The following is an 18,721-nucleotide window of genomic DNA, read 5'->3' on the forward strand; positions in this document are numbered from 1 at the left end:
CATGTACTCACCAAAAACCGGCTCTTCCAATGGAAACTGGAGCCAGACCACAAATGCGAAACATGCAATGAAACCGAAAACCTAGAACACCTGCTATATCACTGCCCAAGACTCAACACGGTTCGCAGTCAATTCCCAGTACTGGAATATTGCAAGCCGCTCGACCAGATTTTCAGAGAAGAATGCGAAACCTCCATGAACGAAATTGTGAACTTCCTGAAAAAGGCGAACATTTACATTTAAACTACACCATCAAATCCACAACAAAAGCAAACAGAGCCTAAAACATAATAACATAGAATCATAACAAGAAAAAGGCAAGTTGGACCATACTTGGTTTTAGCCAGTCGTTTTCGACAAATCCAAAAGAAAGTTTTTTTTGTTGACACTTTTTCGCGAGTTGAAAAAGTTAATTTCACGAGTGAAAAAGTTAATTTCACGACGTATGTAGGAACCCAAAAATTTTAACAATAATGCGTATTTTTTTGTAATTTTTTTTCTTTATTTTAATATAAATTTTTGAAAAGAAAATTCTAAGATCATACTAAAATTTAATGTAACCAAGCCTGTTGTACATTTTTTTGTTTAATATAGCAAGCTTTTGATATTGAACACACCACGTAAAGAGCACCGAACGAGCGCAGACTTGAGCAGAGCGAGCATCTTTATTTTAATCAGTGTTCGTTTGCTGGTCTTTGGCTAAGGTATGTTATAATGTTCTTTGTATTTTTGACTTCCGTTGTTAAGATAAATTTCTCTTACTACTTATTATCGGTTAATTATTCTTAATATCAAGTAGCATGATGTCACGGTGAAATTCAATAGTAGAATCCTTAATATCGTAAATCACCTGAACTCTCATAATGCCCCGTTCATTTATCATCTTATCAATTTATTTTTTCAGCCGAAACTAGGAGAGTTCATTTGCGATAACCCGTTTCCTTGCGCTATTGAATTATAACATCAAAAGAAGGCTGTCGAGCAGTAATCATGAATCAAATGAATCCATCGGAGTGGTTCTGCGAGGTCTCCGATCAGCTCTGGCCCGGGCAGTGCTTCGCCCTCAAGGTCAAGAAAGTGATTCACGAAGAACGATCCCAGTTTCAGGACATCAAAGTGCTCGACACGTAAGCATTTTTAATATAGCTTTTTTTTTTATAGAAATCCTTAAATCATGCACCACATTTTATAACAAGCATCCACAATTATAAAACAATAATCTCACATCATATATTTTAGATATTCCCACGGTACTGTTTTGGTGCTAGATGGAATTATTCAATGTACAGAAAATGACGAATTCGCCTACCAGGAGATGATAGCGTTCCTACCTCTCTGTTGCCATCCGAATCCTAAAAAGGTCTTGATCGTCGGTGGAGGAGACGGAGGAGTGGCCAGGGAGGTTGTTAAACATCCTTTGGTCGAAGAAGTTCACCAAGTTGAAATTGACGAAAGGGTCGTAGAGTTGTCGAAAAAGTATTTACCATTTATGGCCTGTGGGTTTGATTCGCCCAAAATGAAACTCACTATCGGTGATGGTTTCGAGTATATGAAGCAGCGGCAGGGCGAATTTGATGTCATCATTACAGACAGCAGCGATCCTATTGGGCCAGCGGAATCTCTGTTCCAGGAATCTTATTTCGGGCTGGCTAGAAAGGCTCTCAAACCCAATGGTATTATCTGCTCACAGGGTGGTACTTTCTGGATTGATAAGAAGCACGTCAAAGAAACCTTAGACCACTGCAGGAAACACTTTCCGGTGGTAGGCTACGGTGTCGCCAACGTACCTTCTTATCCTTCGGGGCAGATCGGATTCTTCATAGCTTCTTTGAATGTGGTAAGTATATGCAAGCACACATTCAACGGTTGTACTGTTTAAGACGCATATAATTTTGTTTTGAAGGATACAAAGCTGAATGTTCCTGCTACTACATTTACTGAAGAGGAAATAGACCAGATGGAATTGCGATACTACACGACTGACATTCACAGAACAGCATTTACACTGCCCAGGTTCGCTGCTCGGTACCTCAAGTAAGCGCCGATTAAGTTTTAACCTGATATTGTCTATTGACTGCTATCAGGTTCATACTTTATTGAACTATTGAACTAACATTTTATGGTCATTTACATTGTTGAGCGACCGTATATAAGTACAATGTAATTGTAGCCTTTTTTTTGAAAACTATCGAATTTATTTACAATAAATTTAATACGAATAAAATTCACATCACATCAGTGTGTTGTTCATTTCTTGTTTCAAACGATTCAAAAATCAGGAACTACTTTAAAAAATTATATTATATAATGAATTTTTAATTTCAACACTTAGTTTTATTTTATGACACAATACATTTTAAGCTGTATGTTTCACATATATCCAGCCCATCCAATATACATTTGGGCGAGGTTGTCTTGGTTAGTTGCTTCGCTAATCAAATGATTTATTTGACCCTCTACAGACAATGGCATATGAGACATCTTCCCGTTAATCCTGACGTATCCCTTTAATCGCTCCTCGATGTGCTTTACGTTATTCATTGCCTGCGGATCAGTCCGTTCTGTCGCTCCGTCGTGTTTACTTATTTTATTCCAGGACACAAGCGGATCGTACACAAATGGTTTTAGCACAGACATTAAGGTGGGCGTTTGATTTTGCAATACTCGTAGCGCTATTTCGCAACACTTGCGATAAAGACCTTCAACTCCAAGTGGCCCCATTGCTCTAACCATGTTATGCGTGAGGCGAAACGGTACTAATTCTGGAATTTCGAAAGTTTCACCCTTGTTGAACAGACAGTTGAAATCCACGTGAACGGTATCACCATTGGTAGCATCGAATAGAATATTTTCACCATGTCGATCACCCAATCCTAGAATGTACCCTACTATTGATATCACAGCAGTGGTTCTAATATATGAGCTGCGCGCTTGGAACCAATTGTGCGGGTTAGAAAATCGATCTCGGAACCATTCGCCAAATACTGGTGGATGGCGAGGCAGTAAGCAATTTACGAAAGCATCACGCTTCTTCTGTAACGGATCCTGCCGTTTGTAGTTGTAATTGCGAAGTTCTTTGGCTGGCATTCCTAAACCTCGCTGTTTATAGTACGTGCATATAATGCTTCGAAATGTGTTCAAATTATCAACCCATTCGATTATTCCACACTCTTCGTTCAACGGCAATACTGCGTATGTTCGAATGTTCAAACGTCTCTGTTTGGCGTCAGGATCCTGATAGAGATACTGCTTAACGACAGCGTTGAACTCCATAAGACGAAAATCTTTCCGCAAATCGTCTTTCGGTTTCATCATCATTGTGTACTCCCGGCCATCATTCCCAATAAGAGTTATCTTGCGAGGTTTTTGCAACGATTGAAGAATGGTTACCTAAAAGTGCAATTTATTTTACTGCTCGTTCATTGTCTTCCTTGTTTCAACTTACCTCTTCTTTAATACCGTGAATGTAAACGAGATTCATTGCATACGGAGCGAAAGTTGAAGAATTTTTGTCCAACACCAACTGCATACATTTCTGAATTGGCATCACGATGTCTGACAGATTTCCGTCGCTGAATAATTTTGGCAGTGTTTTAACCAACGAAGAAACCATCACCTTAGTATCTTTGGACGATCCAAGTTCTTTGTTGGTCAACTCGATGAACCGTTCGGCCAGCGCATTAAAGTCGGTTATCATTTTCTGCATGGTTACTTTGGACAATTTTTTATCATGGAAAATTTCATGACAACGTTTAACCCGATTGGCATATGAAGATTTGTAAACACTCAACAACATCCACAGCGATTGCTGGGGATAATTCAATATTAGCTTAACAATTATCGACTTCAACACCTGATAAACTTCGACGGAAGGATGAGCAACACGACTTATGAGTTGAGAAAAAGCAGTGAAGAAAAAGTACGGCGATAGGCTTTCGCTGAATTTTTGTGCCAGCTTTATCATATTGGAGCATATCTTTTTGTAGGAATCGTTATTTACACTGCGCGCGGTAAAATCTAACCAGATACTAAGTACTCTAGGCATTGATTGATAAATGTAGGTTGACCCGTATATCATAGATTTACCGTAATAAGTCATCACGTCTTGAAGTAGTTCCCATCCACGTGTTGAGTCCTGATCATCCGATGAATAGTTTACGTAAAGCTTGTCTAAATACTGTGCTAAGTGAACCATACTTTTCTCCGATTCAGGATGTGCCAGAACCGCTTCTTTGAAACATCTTTGATTTACGCTGGCTGAGACGTTCGAAGCATCGGCATTATAGATGGCAATCAGAAGCTTTCCCTGCGCATAAATCAGTCGCTCTTCTTTGGGCAGCTGTTTCACCTCTTTCACTTTACACCTTTCCAAAATTTCTCCCAAACCGCGCTCTAGAACTTTAAATGCATTCGATGCATCACGTTTTTCCCAGAGCAGTTGAGCTTTCTTTATAAACAACTCTTTAGGTTTGTAGCTCTCAGCATGTAAAATGTATAGATGGGCTTGTTCGAAAAGCTTAGCACGAGAAGCCAACTCAGTACTTTTTATCCAAAGATGACCGATATGTCCATCGATTGTATCCTTAATTTCTTTAACAATATTACCTGCACTAGGGTTAGTCGAAGCTAATTCCGTTATCAGGATTTTAGTTTCGTTCAATAAAATCCTGCGAAGACTGATGATTGGTTCAGCTGTGGCAGCGTTCGGTTGTAAGAGCTCTAACCGTGCGTCGAAATTAGCGATTAGATTCTGCAAATCATTTTGACATCGGTGGATTCCGAAAGAGCGAATATTTTCCAATATGTGTTCGCACTTCTCAAACTCATCGATCATGTGCAGTTTAAGAACCTGGGGACAATTTTGAAATATTATAAGTATTTTGTATCGGCAAGTTTCATTTAAAAAAATCATTTACCTGTTCATAACCCTTTTCATAAGCACTTATTTTAAGATCCGAGTTATGAAGAATTCTGAGCACTGCTAGACGAGCTTGTTCGAGTTTTTGTAGGAATTGCTCATGTTGGTTTTTCCGGTAACCAACCATTAATGAACCACAGATAACACCCCAATTATCACTTTCCTGCATACCCGGAGATTCCAAAAGTTCTTCTAGCGCTTCGAAACGACCCAAACGATAAAGTGGTTCGGCTTTAATTTCCTGTAGCAATGATTGTACATCGTTTTCGTAGTATTGGTTCAGTAAACTTTCCGATAGAAGCAATGCTGTTTCCGGTTGATCTAATCTGAGGTAACATTCTACCATATTATAGATATCGAGCGGACTAATGTCTCTCAGTTGAAGCATTCGTTCATAGCATGCCGCAGATTGGTGGAGACGCCCAGTTGCGTTGTGAAGCAGAATTTGTTCGGCTAGCGTTGGTTCGGTTGTTTTAGAACAAATAACTCCCTCGACTGAATCTGGGTCATTGAGATGAGTAAAAATTTTGGCTAAAAAGAACAAATGATCTTGGAAGCGCATTGGTTCTTCTTCTATGTAAGCCTCCAAATACATAAGCGAGCGTGCATACTCCTGGCATTTGAAATTTATGTTGGCCAGCATCTCATGGTTGAACTCATTTAGAAAGCCCTCTACATTATGGTAATCCACTTTCGAATCATCTAGTTGATACACTTTTTTCCATTGACGTTTCCACTTCTCCAGAAAATCTAAAAGTCGAAAGGCTAGCTTAGCACATTCCATTGACATGTCTGAAGTGGGCACATCAGGCGCTTGGGGTTTACGATCTTTAGATACAAACTGCATAGCACGCAATCCTCTAATATAGTGGTCCTGTGATTCTGGACTATCAATTTCTGGATTATTATTGAGAATCGCATTGAAAAGGAACTGTAATTCTTCGACGAACATTTTCCGATTTTCTTCGTTGCTACTCTGTAAAGCATGCAGTAAGATATAAGGCAAAAAATTCGTCATTGTGCTTATATCGCAACGGATGCTTGGTTTGAAAGATTTTAATAAATTTTGAGTTTGGTCCTTCTCCAGTTTTTCGATCAATTGGCAAGCCCATAAGAATGCCCATTCCTGGCAAGTTTGAGCTTTGGAACTTCCAAAAATTGGATGGCACTCTGTAGACGAAACACGATCTAATCCGGTATAACAAGACGAAAGAAGTGGTTCCATGATAGGTCGTAATCGATCAGGAATAGCTTCCCAAACTTCTAGTTTTTTGCCATTACTCGGTGAAACTCCTCGTTCTAATAGAATTTCTTGAATCGCCAAAGAAAAACTATCTACATACTTGGTATCCTTTTGAAATTGATAGGCTCGGCAAAGTTCGGCAAGCGCCATACTAGCAAATGCGTCCGAATGGATACTCAAAGCGAAACTTTCCTGCGGTGCATAATTTGGAGGAAGATAATTAGGAGCTAGTGCGCCTAACTCTCCCAAACATTCAGCAGCTCTTAATCTGTATCCAACATCAACATCGCTACAGCTTTTGATTAAATTATCCAGCAAGTGCACAACCATAGGGTTGAAGGAAAGTTGACCGATGACAGAATCGTTCAATTCACTACGGTTATCGGCAAACAGCTGGCGCAAAAATCTTAAGCCGTATACTCGAACTGCTAGGTTTTCATGATTTACATGTTTCACGAGCTCTGTGAATCTAAACATAAACTCTTTACGATCTCGATCATTTCGTGTATGTGCTGCAACTACTTGTTTAATCTCTTCGTCAACTTTAGTTTCACTTAAAAAGAAAAGGTCCGAAATATGCGGACTCAACAAACTGTTGTTTTGTATGACCAAATAATGAAAGATATAATTTATATCCTCAGTGAACTGATCGATCAATAGTTCTAACGATACAAAAATCGTGCTAAGGAGAGGACCCAGTTGTTGCACATCCACTGTACAGATGAATATACGCCAAACTTTGACACAAATGCTTTTCAAGTTGGGTTCATCAATTGCCAAGGTAGTCTTCAGTAGGGCGATGATTTTGAACCTAAACGGTGTAATGTGGTGTCCTCCGAGCAATCGAATTATCTCGCCCAAACTAAGGAGTGTTTCCCGCTTGAGGGCTCTTTCGTTCTCCGGATTAATTAGCGAGGCTTCAAAAAAAGTTAACACTCCGAGGAATCGACTGGAAATGTATTCGGCCATTTGAGCGGTAGTTATATCTTCAGCATCGCCATCTTTCGCCAACAGACTGCGAAACGCATGAAGGACACACTCTGCGTTGATGTGGTAGAAAATTAATATTTCAGAAACCGTTTTCTGCAAGTTTAAAATGAGTTTATTGAATTATTTATAAGAACAATATAATTTAATAACATTTCCAAGTTACCTTGATGTCGGAATGTAACAACCGCACTAAAGTGTTGCCCGTATTTGTCATAATGAAATCAATGCATTGATTGGTAATATTAGCAGGTTCATTGATGAAGAGATAAGGATAGATGGTAAGAAACGAATTTGATAAAACCATAGTTTTCTCTTTTCGTATTATGTTTGCTAATTCCTGCAAAAGATTTACACAACTAGGCCGCTGGAATAAAGGAATATCAAGTAACAAAATGATTTCCAATGATGGCATTTTAAATTTACCTTAATACACCAGGGAAGAAGCATAGCCAGTATAATTTTATAGTACTTGTTTATAAACTCTACAGGGCCACTAAACTGGAATGTTTTGCTGACCTAGAAAAATTAGGTGAGTACATATATCAATTGTGTCGAAGAGCTGATTTTTAATCGCAATACTAAATCATACATGAGTCAAAGATTTGTAGAGGGATATTTCGTGGCAATGATAATTGGTGGCACTGATCGCTATCATCAGTTTTATAATGTCATGTCGGTACCAGTTCAACATGTCCCTCGTGGAAACACCATGATGCTCGCACATTTCCGCAACGATCAATGATGCCTCTCGCGTGATTTCGGATTCACGTAGCATTAAGAAGAAAAATAACATCCGAATACAATGCATAAGCCGTTCTTCGTGAATAATGTCGGCACTGCCAGAAGTGGAAAACTTCAAAACCATATTCATAACGGAAGATTGGCGATTATAGTTTGGTTTATTTATGCTTTGTCGAACCGCTTCCGAAAGTTTATTTAGACAGGTTTGAATAATACTATTCTTTTCATCTGGGGAAACCGAGCCACACTGTAAAATAAAGTAAAACACAAATAAAATTGTTCAATTTTATGTCTTTAAGATAGCTAATTGCAATACTGTAGATAACTTTCGAGAATAAATAAGTTAAGGGAACTTAATTTTATATACTACATTTATATACTTACAGCAAGAGATTCCATCAAAACTGGAAAGCTTTTCGCAAAAGCAATGTTTACTTCATCGTTGTGACTAGTTATGAGGTTACTCCAAGTTGACACTAATCGCTCATTTAGCACTACTGTCGGAACATGTTTGAGCAATACCGGAAGAAGATTTACCATTGCCAGTTGCGTTTCGATATTTTCAATCACGAACAGCTTTTCCAACTCATCAACTGATAGAGAGCAGCGTACTTTCTGTGTTGAACACGTCGTTAGAAGAAATCCTTCCTGACGTGTTGTGAATTCTGTTCGTTGTGAACTTATACTCAGCTGAGTGCACATAAAATTCTCATCCGAGTTGTCTGGTTGGCATCTGAGACAGCGGAATTTCCGTTTACGGGAAGTTGTATCACCCTTGATTTGCCATACTTGATAGTTCTGCGATTTTATGCAGTAATGTGTCGACAGATATCGACAAGCAATCATTTGAATATCTGGTTCAAAAAGGGAAGGAAAGAGTAGCTCTTTGGCCAGCTGATCTACAGGATATTTCATAGATAGCAGTAGACTTTGGTAAAACCGAAACAGTGCACGTTTGAGCTCCGAATCGTTTGAGTTCTTAATAGTGACTATTATTGACCAAAATATATCCTTGAACATTTCCTTCGCAGCTTCACAAAGATTCTCCACGGCAAATTTACATAACTGATCAAGCGTTCCAATTTGGATGATCCTAAGATCACTATCGTTCTGAATACAATCGTTTAGAACCTGAATTGTGTCGTCTGGTATTTCGAGTTTGGAATGTTCAAAGGAATTCATGAATGGCACAAAGCACCAAGAGCAAATAGTTTTCTGGAATGTTTCATCTAATGTGCTGAATTCTTGTAGGTTAACAACGTCGAAACATGTATCTTGAATCCAAAGGAATATGTCTTTTTTCATCTGACATTCTTTTACATTTTCGAATATTATCTCGAGGATTTCAACCAATTTACTATCGAACATATTTATGGTCAATTGTGAAATATTACTTTTTTGTTTTTGCAAATAACAACCATGTATCACATCCACTGCTAGACGAACTAGTTTTTGAACTGTTTCAATTTTTTGCGATATTTTCAAATGTTGGTGTTCTTTTTGAATATATCCAAGTACGGATGCCCATATGTTACTGATTTTTGTAACAATAATTTCACTTGTCAATTCCGTTGCATTGATTTCATTGATAATTGGCGCCTCCACGAGATGAATTAAATCCGGAAATTGGAAAATCATAACATATAAACTTTCAAATCCATCTCCTAAAACAACCGTCGGTGAATGATTGAGCACAATAGAAAGAAACTTTTTGATTTGATCTAAGAGTTTCAATTTTAGTTCTTCGTTGTCCGTTTTCAAGGTAATGACTTGTTTGATGATTTTAATTGAATATAGTACTAGATTTCTGCGATGATCTGTAGGAACGTCTAAGAAAGGAATCACGTTCAGTTTGCTGTAGTAATCCATCAGCGCAGTTTTGAACTGTTCAATAGACTTAACTTGTGTTAACTCACTACTGAGCCATCGATTGAAACGTTCTAAGCAGGTTTCAACGATCCCCATTATCTCAGTTGCCAATCGCTCTACGCATGGTGTTATCTCAGAAATCATCTTCAGATATTTACCAAAGAACATCAAGCACAAAGTTTTCTCCTCTAAACACCCGAAATTCATAGTATTCAGTACAACTTCAGCGCATTGTGCCCGGAATTCTGGACTTCCACGATCATCAGCTATACTAACCACCTGACTCAGCACATTCAAACAATTCTCTGTCAGAATTCGCTTGGTTACTTTATCACCAACCTCAACCACCGCAAAAGAGCAACTACAGTTCAGTCGCTCAAAGTAAGTGCCAGGCATGTGAAAAGCTAGTAATTGTATCGGCTGCTTCTCCGGTTGAAACGTATTCAAGGCTTCTAGTATTTCCAAGTATTTCAGACTAGCTTCGTAGAAGAACCAGGTTTGCTTAACAAAGCTAGCAGAAAGGATTGTTTGTTGAAGCTCGGAAGTGCTCCGCTTTATGCTGAAAAAAAAAATCGTATAATTTTTATTTATTAAGTTAGAATGTTTAAAGTAATGAAATGAAATTTATATTTTATAGCAAAAATTAATGTTTTCGTTAGACTGCTTGTTTGACCTATTGGATGATTCATCCCATACATGACTAAACTGTTAAAACGCAGATGCAAAGGGCAAAACATCGTTAGTGAATAGGTAACTGAGTCTTACCCAAAATAATTTGCTATAGAAGCGATGTGCACCAGTTGATTCAGCAACCAAAAATTGAACGCTCTTATTGGATCACGTTCCTCTGGGTTCGCTAACAAAAGGGACGGAAAAAGTCCTGGATCATCGTATGTTAGATCGTTTCGTATCATGTTGAGGATTTTTTCCAGGTTCAAACTACGGTTGTGTACAATGTCGGTTAACGTTGTTATTAGCGTTTCCCACATGATGTCAGATTTGTTCCTGTCGGCTACATCGGGCACATTTTTAGTTGGATCCATAGTTTCTTTTCGATAAAGTTGTACAATTTTGAACAAATTTCGCAGAAAACACTAACTTGATTACAAGAAAATTGATCTATATTCAATGAAAAACGAGAAAAACCGATGAAAATAGCGAACAATAAAATCAAATTTTCCGACCGGCGCGAAAATCAAAACAAAATGGAAGTGTTGCCAAACAAACAGCCATATACGAATTTTGATACGGACTTTACCAGAGTGCCTCCAGTAGGGTGGGTGCATACTGAGGAAAAGTAGGCAAGGGGTACCAAAAGTTTCTCATTGGTTGGGGGTGGAGACGGTGCGCTTTTTGACAGCGAATTGTTCGCCTACCATGCCTACGATTACGATTGCCTGTCACCCCTGTCACAAGATGGACGATTCCGTGCATTGGTATAAGAACACACCTAGCTTTACCCGCCTTGGACTTTACTCTGAATCAGAGGTGCCAGGTCGTTTTGTCAAAAAATCAGGACACCGCGAAGAAAAAATCAGGATTTTTCAGGACACCCCCAAATTGCTGAAAACAAAATGCAGTTCTGCTTAAATTGCCTAACTAAAGGCGAAATATAGGTGCTGAAGACGCCTCGAATTATGCAACTGAAGCGAGAATAACCTTGGCTGGCCTGCAGTTAATATCGAAAAACCTCATTTTAATGTAATTTGAATCAAAGAATCTCATTGGTTCAACTGGTTAAACTATTTTATTTAAGATTTTTTTGATGTTCTCATCATTTAACAATAAATTTAGTTATAATTTGGATATTTTTTAAAAATCAGGACAAATCAGGACATTTTAAGGGTCATTTTTCAAAAATCAGGACAATTCAAGCGTTTTTGAAAAATCAGGACAGTCTCTCAAAAATCAGGACAAATCCTGATAAATCAGGACACCTGACACCCCTGCTCTGAATACAAGAACGGATTCTATTGACCGCTAGCTGTCACTAGTAGGTACTTTAAAATTCAAAACGAATTGAAGTAGTTCTACCTGGTGGATAGTAGGAACGGTTGTTTGAAATTTTATGACAATAAGTTATGCGATTGAACCAAGATTTACATTATCCATAATGGCACGATTGGACATATTAGTTGACAAAATGATTACAAAACCAGCTAACGTAAAAAAACTATTGCAAACAAGTGCAATTATGAAAATCGAAAGCACACACGTTAAAGGTGTTAAAAGTTCGGATTACAATAAATTCAATTCTGTACCGGAGAGTTAGATTCTAAAAACTATGTTTGGTTTCATACTTAGATTTTTGGTTTTATTTCAATAACGAAATGGGATGAATAATTGCATTATTTTGATAAAAATTATTGGAGTATACATAATGCTAAATTAATGGCACACAAATGTACTCAACTTAAAAAATAAGTGTTGGCTGATGTGTGGATAAAATTAATTTTAAATTTCCTAATTTTGTTATGAGAAACATAATCTAACATTTTTGGTATATTTTTCGACTAAAGAATCATCGTGTAACATATTTGATATATTTCACTTTTGTTAGATTTTTGTTTAACTCTTATTTTCTACTGCTTTGAGACAGAGATTTTGACATCGAACATTTATATGACACGTTGACTAATGAGATATAGTATATAATCTTTAAATACTACATAACTTTAAATATACAGTTGACTAGATCGCTTAGGCCCATATCTGAAAAAAGAGATTGCTTAATTTAATACGCTCTCTGTTCAATTTAAATGAAGAAGTTTACTCTAAGGGTAAAGTCCCAGCTTCCGGTGGAAAGTGCAGTACCATCTGGTGATACTTGGAGACAAGAAACCTTGTTCTCGTGTCCATACAACAAGCAGACGCGTTGTGCTTTCAAAGTATCCCAAACGTTTACAGTGTAATCATTATAGCCAGCAAAGAGCAATCTTCCACTGACAGAAAAATCGACCGAATTTACACCAAATATGATGTTATCTTTGCTAAAAATGGCCACTTCTTTGTCAGCTCGCATGTCGAACAGGCGGCACTGGGGAACGCACATAATGATGTAAGGTTTTCGTTTTACCAAAATCTTTAAAATTGACTTACCGTGCTATCATCGGAACCAGTGCTGATCGCATCTCCGCTGGGATGAAATTTAACACTGTTAACATCGGATTGATGACCTTCAAAAGATTGTACCACGTGCCCCGAACGCATGTCCCAAATAAATGCCATCTTGTCGCAGCTACCAGAAACAAACGTGTTACCGGTTTCATTCGGGGCCAGATCGATGGACATAACATCACCGGTGTGGCCGTGGAACGATTGTAAAAGTTGGCCAGATTCTACGTCCCATAAAGCGCAAGTAGAATCTCCGCTGCCCGTCAATATTTGTTGATCAGAATTTGGGAAAATGCAACATGACATGTAACTAGTGTGAGTTCCGACTGTTTTCTTTCGGGATGAAATGTCTTCTTCCATCGTAATGGGATAGACTGTAACCTTGTTGTCTAGTCCCCTAAAAAAAAAAAAAATAGGTAGCATATTTCGTTTACATTTATATCAACAAAAAAAATTAACCCGCAAGCAACGAGATTTCCGGAGGGTGCATATGAACAACCCATAACCCAAGTAGTTGGCATTGTGACTGCATGTTCTTTGTAATTAGTGAAAGCATCCCATATAATGAGTTTTCCGTCCTGTGAGGATGATACAATATGCCGTTTATCCGGTGACCAATCGGAGCACAGAACCTTAGCCTGGTGACCTTTAAGGACTCTTCTTGGCTTTATGTTGATGTAAGTTATCATTTCCAAACGCTCAGCAACAGATGATACTAAAATGTGTGCAACATGGGAAATTGTTAACTCAAATGAGGTTTTTAGTCTGTTGAGTCGCCGCGACGGCCTCCCTTCCGACTAATCTAGTGAAATGAATGCACTTGGTACAAAAAAAAAAACTTCTCAAAGTAAAATACCTTTAATTCATTAGTTGTAACCAAAAAAAATGAGGTTTTTAGAGCCATAATTCATGTTTTGCGACTAATCTAATGGTTCTGGATTAAGTGAGAAGCTTAATATACTAAAACATATTATTTACTCACAAGTAACATCGTTTAACTTTTGGCGTTCCTCTTCCAATTTAGATTTGAGGGCTTCAGCTTCCTTCACCAAAGATGCTACCTTATCCGTGGTATTGTTACTGAGCACATCGGTCATCTTTTTAACCGTTATTTTTGGAAATTACCTGTTTTTTTTAATATCTCTAGTGCAACTATTACGGGATTTTTCCTTGTGAAACTTGCCTTGCTTAAAAATATCGACCAGTAGTTAAGAAAAAAGGTAAAATTTTGCACCATTTGACAGTTCAAACGCGAAAAACAAAAACAAAACAAAGCAGCAAATATAAAAGGTACCATCATATTCAACCAAGGTAAATAAATACTGTTCTGATGAAACTTTTGCCAAATTATGCACGCTGGATTTGCAATAACCATTATTTCGGTTCATAAATAACCATTTTCGCACCTTTCTGGATTAAGTGATTTGTTACATATTGACAAACCCTTTTGCTCTGGTTTGGCATATCATCAAGGCGCATAGCTCGGATTTTACATGGATTTTATTTTTGTTATTTAATCGACTTTTCTGGTAAGTTTAGATTTTAAACTAGCCATAGACGTCAATTTAATAGCTTAACAATATATTGCGACAATAAAACACATTTTTGTAAAAATTTTGGATACAAATGGTCGCTCGAATAAAGCGGAGGATCGGCTAACCGGAGCATTGATGAGCAGGTTTCTGCTGTACATATTTCGTGCTATAAGAGGTGACACCGAGATATTTCAATGTAATCAAATACTGACAATGTCTTGGAGGTTATGTGAATTTCATAACAATTTAAATTATCTTTTTAAATATTCTTGTACTATACCTAAAGCTTGTGCATATTGATTACTATTTGCATACTCAAAGGCGCTGATGGGGGCTTGTGATATAGCTCAGTTGGCAAGTCTGTTGTCTCCTGAGCCGATGTCCGAAAGTTCGAGCCCAAGAGTAAACATTAAACACAATTGTACCGGATAAGTTTTTCAATAACGATCCGCCAACTGCAACGTTGATAAAGTCGCGAAGGCCATAAATATGGTAAAACGACTATAATCGCTTTTCGCTTTCAATGATTATAACAACTAAAAATGCATGTTTTTAAGAACAAATTGTTAAAGTAATTTGTTATAAGCTGTATTCCTTTCGTAATTTTTGCATTAGATGTGAAACAACTTCATAAAATGGAAGAAATACGTTGTTTTTTTCTGATCAAATGTCTTTGAACAAAAAAAAAAGAGTACATTTGGTCAAATTTCACAAAAAGAAGAGTACGCCCATTTTTCGATCGAAAAAGAGTACATGTACTCTAAAAAGAGTACGTATGGTATCCCTAGTCATTCTTCCTCGATTCGAGTGGTTGGTTAACCCCCCAAGTAACCATAAGCATTAAGCCAAAACCCTGAATCAGCATTAAATCAACATTTCTAATGCAAGTTAGCATGAAATCAACATTTCTAATGCAAGTTGGCATTATATCAACATTCATAATGCTTTTTAGTTTTATATAAGCATTATTAATGCATAGAAGCAATAAAGAAAATTAGCACTAATGATAGCACAGATGAACAGATGTACAAGCTCGAACAAAAAATCTTCAGAAACTTGTGTAAAATTTCCAGTGCTCTATTTTAAAGAAGCCGTTAAAAAATGACGAAAAACAGTGCCATCTATTGCTAGATTTCTAACTTTTGAACGGCGCAATAGATGGCACTGTTTCTAGATAGCTCTTTTAAATGTAACAATTTTTCGAAAGGACGCAATGGTATTTGAATTCAAAAATGAATAAATTTAAATACAATAAGACGAATTATTCTATACAATTAGATTAACCACGAATAATTTTAAGCTGGGGAAAATAGCATTGTCATATTTTTTTTTCACTACAGAGACTGCCGAAATAACAAACAGATGTACAAGCTTGAATTATTATATTCCAGAAACCAGTACAAATTTTCGAATGCTATCATTTAAACAAGCCGGTTTAACTTTTGAAGTACCTCATTCTTGGAAGAGCACAATCGTATATGATCTCAAAAATTGATAAATTAACATCGTAGTAGAATGGACGGCTTCAATATATTCACAGCAAGGTAAATTTGCCTGTTTCATTTTATCTTCATTCTTTTTACTAAAAAAGACTAACTAAGAACTTCGGACAAGCCAGACGAACCAGTTATTTTAACCAGTTGAGTTTAAAATTAAAAATCTCATGAAACAATACCGATTTTAGGCTATTCTGAGCGAGCATTTTATCGTATCATATCTGTTTCTATTTAGTGCTTCATGCTAGTTTGAAACAATTAGAAAAACAGCTTGAAGCTAAAAAATTTTCATTACGCAAATCATAAATGTGTTGCGGATCTTCAAAACTCGTCAAATAGTAATTCGACATATTCATAACTGACTAATAGTTTGTTATTTTGTTTTGTTTACATTTCACTTTCTTCTTGACAGTTCTCTCTGGTGTCCTTGGAGACATCTGGTGGCTCAACCAAAACACATAAAATTGATTGAAAACGGTCGTTGGAACTTTACACACGTTTCAAGGCTTAGCTTGTACATCAGTTCATCAGTGATGATAGCACTATATGCACATATAGAGCTACTCTACAAAGTTAACAAGCATTAAGAGTGGTGTGACCCGGACAGTACTTGAAGTACGGGTTTTTTCACCCACCCTATCAGCATCAAGAGTGGTCGAAATGGTAAAGGCGCAAGGAAAGATAAAGGCTGCTGCGGGATCCTCGGTTCGAGACTCATCAAATGTAATCCATATGTCAATTATATTCACTTCTTATTTCATAGAAGAATTCATTAAGCAGGCATAATTCTCCATTCAGCATGCATGTTGATTGATGTTGTAGATAATAATTAATTATTCCACAGATGAACAGATGTACAAGCTCGAACAAAAAATCTTCAGAAACTTGTGTAAAATTTCCAGTGCTCTATTTTAAAGAAGCCGTTAAAAAATGACGAAAAACAGTGCCATCTATTGCTAGATTTCTAACTTTTGAACGGCGCAATAGATGGCACTGTTTCTAGATAGCTCTTTTAAATGTAACAATTTTTCGAAAGGACGCAATGGTATTTGAATTCAAAAATGAATAAATTTAAATACAATAAGACGAATTATTCTATACAATTAGATTAACCACGAATAATTTTAAGCTGGGGAAAATAGCATTGTCATATTTTTTTTTCACTACAGAGACTGCCGAAATAACAAACAGATGTACAAGCTTGAATTATTATATTCCAGAAACCAGTACAAATTTTCGAATGCTATCATTTAAACAAGCCGATTTAACTTTTGAAGTACCTCATTCTTGGAAGAGCACAATCGTATATGATCTCAAAAATTGATAAATTAACATCGTAGTAGAATGGACGGCTTCAATATATTCACAGCAAGGTAAATTTGCCTGTTTCATTTTATCTTCATTCTTTTTACTAAAAAAGACTAACTAAGAACTTCGGACAAGCCAGACGAACCAGTTATTTTAACCAGTTGAGTTTAAAATTAAAAATCTCATGAAACAATACCGATTTTAGGCTATTCTGAGCGAGCATTTTATCGTATCATATCTGTTTCTATTTAGTGCTTCATGCTAGTTTGAAACAATTAGAAAAACAGCTTGAAGCTAAAAAATTTTCATTACGCAAATCATAAATGTGTTGCGGATCTTCAAAACTCGTCAAATAGTAATTCGACATATTCATAACTGACTAATAGTTTGTTATTTTGTTTTGTTTACATTTCACTTTCTTCTTGACAGTTCTCTCTGGTGTCCTTGGAGACATCTGGTGGCTCAACCAAAACACATAAAATTGATTGAAAACGGTCGTTGGAACTTTACACACGTTTCAAGGCTTAGCTTGTACATCAGTTCATCAGTGATTATTCTTTTGATTTGTTTATTTTAATTATTATAAAAAATATAATTAAGTAAACAAAAGGTGTTCTAAGTATGCATTGTTAATGCTTTTATACGGCTTGCGAAAAATGACGTTTTGATGGTGCACTAATTCAGCATTTGTAATGCTTATTAAAGGCTATGTTGTGATAGCATTTATTCAGCCCGCTATTTCGCCTTTTTAGCATTAAATCTGCATTATATACGCATATAGTGCAAAACAAGCATTAATACAGAGTTATATATGGGAATATAGTGTTGATTAAGGGCTATGTTTTAGTGCTTATGGTTACTTGGGCCGTAAGGGTCATGCTTTGTGGTAGCTTTGGTATTTGCGGTGGAAGGCAACTAATTTGGATTCTTCTTGAGGGCTGGGAATTTAGGCAGCCACACAATACCACGTCGTCCGTCGCGTCACGTCAGCTGTCAACGCCGTCGTTGTGTACTAAAACGCTGACACGACGCACTCTTCAATTTTCGCACCACAATATAGCGTCCACTGACAGGGCTGACAGGGAAATATTGAGAGAAAACTCGCAAACTCCAACGCAAAATGTTTCATTTATTTTTATTTAAAAAAAACGGGAACATACAAATCAAGTTAATGTTTCTAAAAAACGCTTTATATGTAATTTCATCATTATCATTATAATGTTAAAAATAAATTTCAATGACGTTTTTCAACAAATTTGTATCATCGAAGAGATAAAATGACGATGATATGATTTTTGAATCTTTTTGTGTCAATCTTTGACGAAAAATATCAAATACGAATAGTTCAAACCCATGCTGACGCGCTTAAATTTTGATATTTTTCAAAACCAAAACGTCGACGCTCGAAAACGCTGCCGTTTAGAACAAGTTTTGCGTTTTAGTACAATGCTTTCGCTGACGCGACGCACCATTGTGGCGACTCAAACGGAAAATGGCATCCTCAAAA

At 36.9% G+C, this 18,721-nt stretch overlaps 3 protein-coding genes across 4 annotated transcripts; 1 reads left to right on the forward strand and 2 right to left on the reverse strand.

The window, feature by feature from the left end:
* The first annotated feature begins 326 nt into the window (after positions 1-326).
* Positions 327-2,235, forward strand: LOC129744368 (spermidine synthase). Of its 2 annotated transcripts, XM_055736854.1 has the most exons (5): positions 327-443; positions 595-704; positions 905-1,127; positions 1,240-1,837; positions 1,904-2,235. In XM_055736854.1, exons 3-5 carry the CDS (start codon positions 991-993, stop codon positions 2,036-2,038), a joined length of 870 nt encoding a protein of 289 aa, XP_055592829.1. In that variant the 5' UTR covers positions 327-443; positions 595-704; positions 905-990; the 3' UTR covers positions 2,039-2,235. The 2 variants fall into 2 exon arrangements, with proteins under 2 accessions (XP_055592829.1, XP_055592830.1); XM_055736855.1 differs by lacking the exon at positions 327-443 and having other exon boundaries at positions 523-704.
* LOC129744366 (serine/threonine-protein kinase ATR-like) lies at positions 2,000-11,916 on the reverse strand. The gene is made up of 8 exons (XM_055736852.1): positions 10,527-11,916; positions 8,277-10,320; positions 7,741-8,139; positions 7,575-7,667; positions 7,315-7,515; positions 4,917-7,244; positions 3,446-4,849; positions 2,000-3,390 (listed from the first exon to the last, which is right to left on the reverse strand). The coding sequence occupies exons 1-8, from the start codon at positions 10,802-10,804 to the stop codon at positions 2,371-2,373; spliced, it is 7,767 nt and encodes a 2,588-aa protein (XP_055592827.1). The 5' UTR covers positions 10,805-11,916; the 3' UTR covers positions 2,000-2,370.
* Positions 11,917-12,048: 132 nt separating this feature from the next.
* On the reverse strand, positions 12,049-14,104 carry LOC129744367 (guanine nucleotide-binding protein subunit beta-5). The gene is made up of 5 exons (XM_055736853.1): positions 13,858-14,104; positions 13,335-13,590; positions 12,861-13,272; positions 12,535-12,798; positions 12,049-12,473 (listed from the first exon to the last, which is right to left on the reverse strand). The coding sequence occupies exons 1-5, from the start codon at positions 13,970-13,972 to the stop codon at positions 12,462-12,464; spliced, it is 1,059 nt and encodes a 352-aa protein (XP_055592828.1). The 5' UTR covers positions 13,973-14,104; the 3' UTR covers positions 12,049-12,461.
* Between the last annotated feature and the right edge of the window lie 4,617 nt (positions 14,105-18,721).

This window comes from Uranotaenia lowii, chromosome 2 (assembly GCF_029784155.1).
Source record: "Uranotaenia lowii strain MFRU-FL chromosome 2, ASM2978415v1, whole genome shotgun sequence".
NCBI classification, from domain to species: domain Eukaryota; kingdom Metazoa; phylum Arthropoda; class Insecta; order Diptera; family Culicidae; genus Uranotaenia; species Uranotaenia lowii.

Coding starts and splice junctions, on each gene's coding strand:
- LOC129744368 (XM_055736854.1), top strand. CDS start 991: ATGAATCAAATGAATCCATCGGAGTGGTTCTGCGAGGTCTCCGATCAG. Junction 1,128..1,239: donor GACATCAAAGTGCTCGACAC/GTAAGCATTTTT, acceptor CATATATTTTAG/ATATTCCCACGGTACTGTTT. Junction 1,838..1,903: donor TCATAGCTTCTTTGAATGTG/GTAAGTATATGC, acceptor TTTGTTTTGAAG/GATACAAAGCTGAATGTTCC.
- LOC129744366 (XM_055736852.1), bottom strand. CDS start 10,804: ATGGATCCAACTAAAAATGTGCCCGATGTAGCCGACAGGAACAAATCT. Junction 4,850..4,916: donor ATGAAAAGGGTTATGAACAG/GTAAATGATTTT, acceptor AATTGTCCCCAG/GTTCTTAAACTGCACATGAT. Junction 3,391..3,445: donor TTCACGGTATTAAAGAAGAG/GTAAGTTGAAAC, acceptor TTGCACTTTTAG/GTAACCATTCTTCAATCGTT.
- LOC129744367 (XM_055736853.1), bottom strand. CDS start 13,972: ATGACCGATGTGCTCAGTAACAATACCACGGATAAGGTAGCATCTTTG. Junction 13,591..13,857: donor AAAGTTAAACGATGTTACTT/GTGAGTAAATAA, acceptor CACACATTTTAG/TATCATCTGTTGCTGAGCGT. Junction 12,799..12,860: donor CTGGTTCCGATGATAGCACG/GTAAGTCAATTT, acceptor TGCGTTCCCCAG/TGCCGCCTGTTCGACATGCG.